A 3426-nucleotide genomic window follows, 5' to 3' on the forward strand; every position below is an offset into this window, starting at 1 on the left:
TATACAAAGGATCCCCGACCTCCGTGCCTTCCGTCGTGCGCTGAAGACCCTGTTATTCCAGCAAGCTGGTCTGATGGGACAATAATTTTAATCGGGTTTTAAATATGGGTTTTTAACATGGTTTTATAAGGGTTGTAGAATGGGAATTTTAAATTTGGCCAAAAATTGAATTATTTTGATATGGTTTTTAAATTTGTCTTGTATATTGTTTTATTATGGCTGTTCACCGCCCTGAGTCCTTCGGGAGAAGGGCGATATAAAAATATAATCAAATCAAATCAAGATGCATATGTGTGATTTGAGAACCTGACTGCTGTAAATATCAACTCATACAATTTCATTGAAATGTCCCTTATTTCTCAGTTATACCACGTTTGTCACACAGTTGAGAAGTTAGTTGCTGAATGAAAGATAATTCATGGAGCAGTTTCTCTAATCACCTGTATTTGGGTTTCCCTTATTCTTTTCCACTGGAGATGCCGCAAAGTATACTTTCTTAATTTAGATCATTTTCTAAATCCTTTAGATCAGGGGTGTCAAACTCAAGGCCCGCGGGCTGAATCTGGCCCGCAGGGTGCCTAGATCTGGCCTGAGGGGCCGTCCTGGAAACAGCAAAGGACCAGTCTGTGGTGCCTTTGCCAGCTAAAATGGAGCTCGGAAAGGCCACGACGACCTCCTGCAGCTCTCTGACAGTGAAAATGGAGCTCATGTGCACCCCCTGGGCTCCGTTTTCGCTGGCAGAAGGCTGCAGGAGGCCATTGTGGCCGAAAACAAGTGACATCAAGCTGGCCATGCCCACCCTGGCCCCATGAGGTCAAACACAATCCTGATGCGGCCCTCAGTGAAATCGAGTTTGACACCCTTGCTTTAGATCTTCTTCAAAGGATGAGGCCACAAAAGCAATGAAAGGTTTAGGGCTAGGAAAAAGAAAGACTTGGATAACATTAGGAGAACTGCTAAGGATGTAGATCAGTATTTCTCAATCTCAGCAACTTTTAAGGTGTGTGGACTTCAATTCCCAGAATTCCCTAGCCAGCAGCTTCTACCATGAGGAGAAGTGGGATGAGAAAAGCAGGTATAGTATAGTTGGCATTTAAGATCAGGGTCAGCAAAGTGTCTTTGGACTATGATAACAAAGAGAGCCAATTTGGTGTAGTAATTAAGGGCACTGGGCTAGAAACAAAGAGACCATGAGTTCTAGTCTAATCTTGGACATGAAGCCAGCTGTTGATTTGGGGCAGGGGTCTCCAACCTTGGCAACTTTAAGACTTGTGGACTTCAGCAAAGCTGGCTGAGGAACTCTGGGAGTTGAAGTCCACAAGTCTTAAAGTTGCCAAGGTTGGAGACCTCTGATTTGGGGTTTCTCTCTCTCTCTCTGTCCTAAATGAGAGCAATGGCAAACAACTTTCAAAAATATTATCAAGAAAAGAGTATGAACTTGTTCAGATGGTCATTAGGAATCAAGACTGACTTGAAGCACACATATTAATAAAGATAGCAAAAAGAAAAAAAGATCTGAAGAATAGTAGTTGAGATGCTGAGGATAAACCTTTGCTGCAATTAAAAAGTCAGCAGAAGGCTTTTGATCCATTTCACCTGTCATTTTGTAGACAGAGCCTTTGGTGATTAAGTCTGGGCGTTAACCAAGCATTATGAATTCAAAGCCTTCGTGGCAAGAGACATAATATCTATCACAAAAGCTGCATGTACAAAAGAAAAAGGAAAAAAACACCCATGTCTTCCACTGGACGGGGCTGTGCTGTTTGAAAGCGGCTGTGATTTGCAATTCTTCTCCTGTTTTAATATCTTATCTTGGTATTGCAGGCAAACTGGAGTACCTCCCTTTGAATCTACTTGACAAAAGGTGTCCCTGCTCCTGGTACATTGTGGTTTGGGAGCATGTTATCATCAGAGCTGACCTTTTGTCCTCTTTTTGTTGTTCTCAGAATTGTCAACTCATTTCCCGGTCAATTCCTCTGAAGTTTGTCGAATGGAAGCATGGACTATTGAAGCATGACACCTGAGTCCTTCAGCTTTTGGTCTTTCAGTATTTGGGCCTGCCAGTGACACCATGGCGCACCACAATGTCGGTTTCCAACCTGAATCCTCAGCCCCACATTCGGATTCCAAGGAAGAAGCCGTGAATGACAAGGAAGAAGCGGCCAGTGCTGAGCCCAGCCCTTTGGACTGCGTTATCTGCTTCACCCCTTATGACCAGCTCTTTAAACTGCCAAAGGAGCTGAGCTGCAGTCACATCTTCTGCCTGGAGTGCCTGGCCCGCATCAATGTCTCCTCAGAAGACGTCAATGCCATCACCTGCCCCGTCTGCCGGGCACCCACTGTCTTGCCTCCCCGCAAGGGCCTGCCGGGGCTTCCCACCCGCCGTGACTTGCTGGAGCAGCTCACCGCAATGCCGGTGCCCCCTGGCTCAGTGCGCTTTGATCGTCGGCGGGGTTTGCTCTACTTGCCAGCGGGGAATAAAAGCGGGCCTCAAGTTGGATCGAAGCCGGGACCTCTGCTCAACACTGTCAGTTTGAGTGTCGATGTCGGGAGGCCTCCACCCCCAGGATCAGTCCGAAGACTGGCCGTATCGGGTTGGCCATTCTATGCCGCTCTGTCGGTCGCATTGCTCGTCACTATCGCCTTGATAGTCTGTGGCATCTACATCTTCATGATGCCTTCTATGTACATTTCAGTGGGAGGATTTCACAAAGGGAATCACAGCTTAGGCCTTGGGGGAAACCACTCTAATCCAATAAGTCCTTCCCCAACCTAACGCTAAGAGATGGGCTTCCTGCCCTTCCTGCATCCACTTGTTATGATTGTGCTGCTGGTAGTTTCAGATTCTCCAGAAACACCCTGGCTGCCTCCAGTTGCCTGTGTAGGATGAATGGGAAAATAAAGCTTAACTCTTGTCTGCTAATTCTTTTCATCTCTGGAGGCTGTGGCACCACCAGCACTTTATTGGTGAATCACTCTTTGTACTTCTACTGGCACTTTCTCTCGCAGTCACCAACCTGCGGATCATCTTTAGATGAGTTTCCCCTTTGCTGTTTTATTGCCCACAGGAACAGGCTGGTGGAAAAACAGAGCAAGTTATAACTTCTTGGTGGAAGGGAGACATTAATCCACCTTAATTGGTACCTTGGCAGAGACATACCATGTTGTTAAAATATTGCCAACCTTCCTTATCCTGGTGCCCTTCAGACATGATAGTTCATTATTTCCAACCCCTCCAGGACGTTGTAGTCAGATGTCAGATGGTGCCAGGCTGGAGACTTATCATTCCAGATGAGGGGAACAACATTTCAGGTGCCCAAGCCACTGCCAGCTTGAAACTCTTTTCTCCAATCAGAAATTTACTACAGGACAGAATATGATGGGGTAAAACTCTTAGAAACTGTGCTTGGGAAGAAGCAAATGAGG

General features: G+C 46.1%; 1 protein-coding gene across 1 annotated transcript; it reads left to right on the forward strand.

Annotated features, from left to right (window-relative positions):
* Positions 1-2048: 2048 nt before the first annotated feature.
* RNF225 (ring finger protein 225) lies at positions 2049-2776 on the forward strand. The gene has a single exon (XM_070933499.1). The coding sequence runs from the start codon at positions 2072-2074 to the stop codon at positions 2774-2776; it is 705 nt and encodes a 234-aa protein (XP_070789600.1). The 5' UTR covers positions 2049-2071.
* The last annotated feature ends 650 nt before the right edge of the window (positions 2777-3426 follow it).

The sequence above is a fragment of the Pituophis catenifer genome, unplaced genomic scaffold (genome assembly GCF_029215685.1).
Source record: "Pituophis catenifer annectens isolate HBS135680 unplaced genomic scaffold, rPitCat1.0.hap2 SCAF_2, whole genome shotgun sequence".
Classification (NCBI taxonomy): domain Eukaryota; kingdom Metazoa; phylum Chordata; class Lepidosauria; order Squamata; family Colubridae; genus Pituophis; species Pituophis catenifer.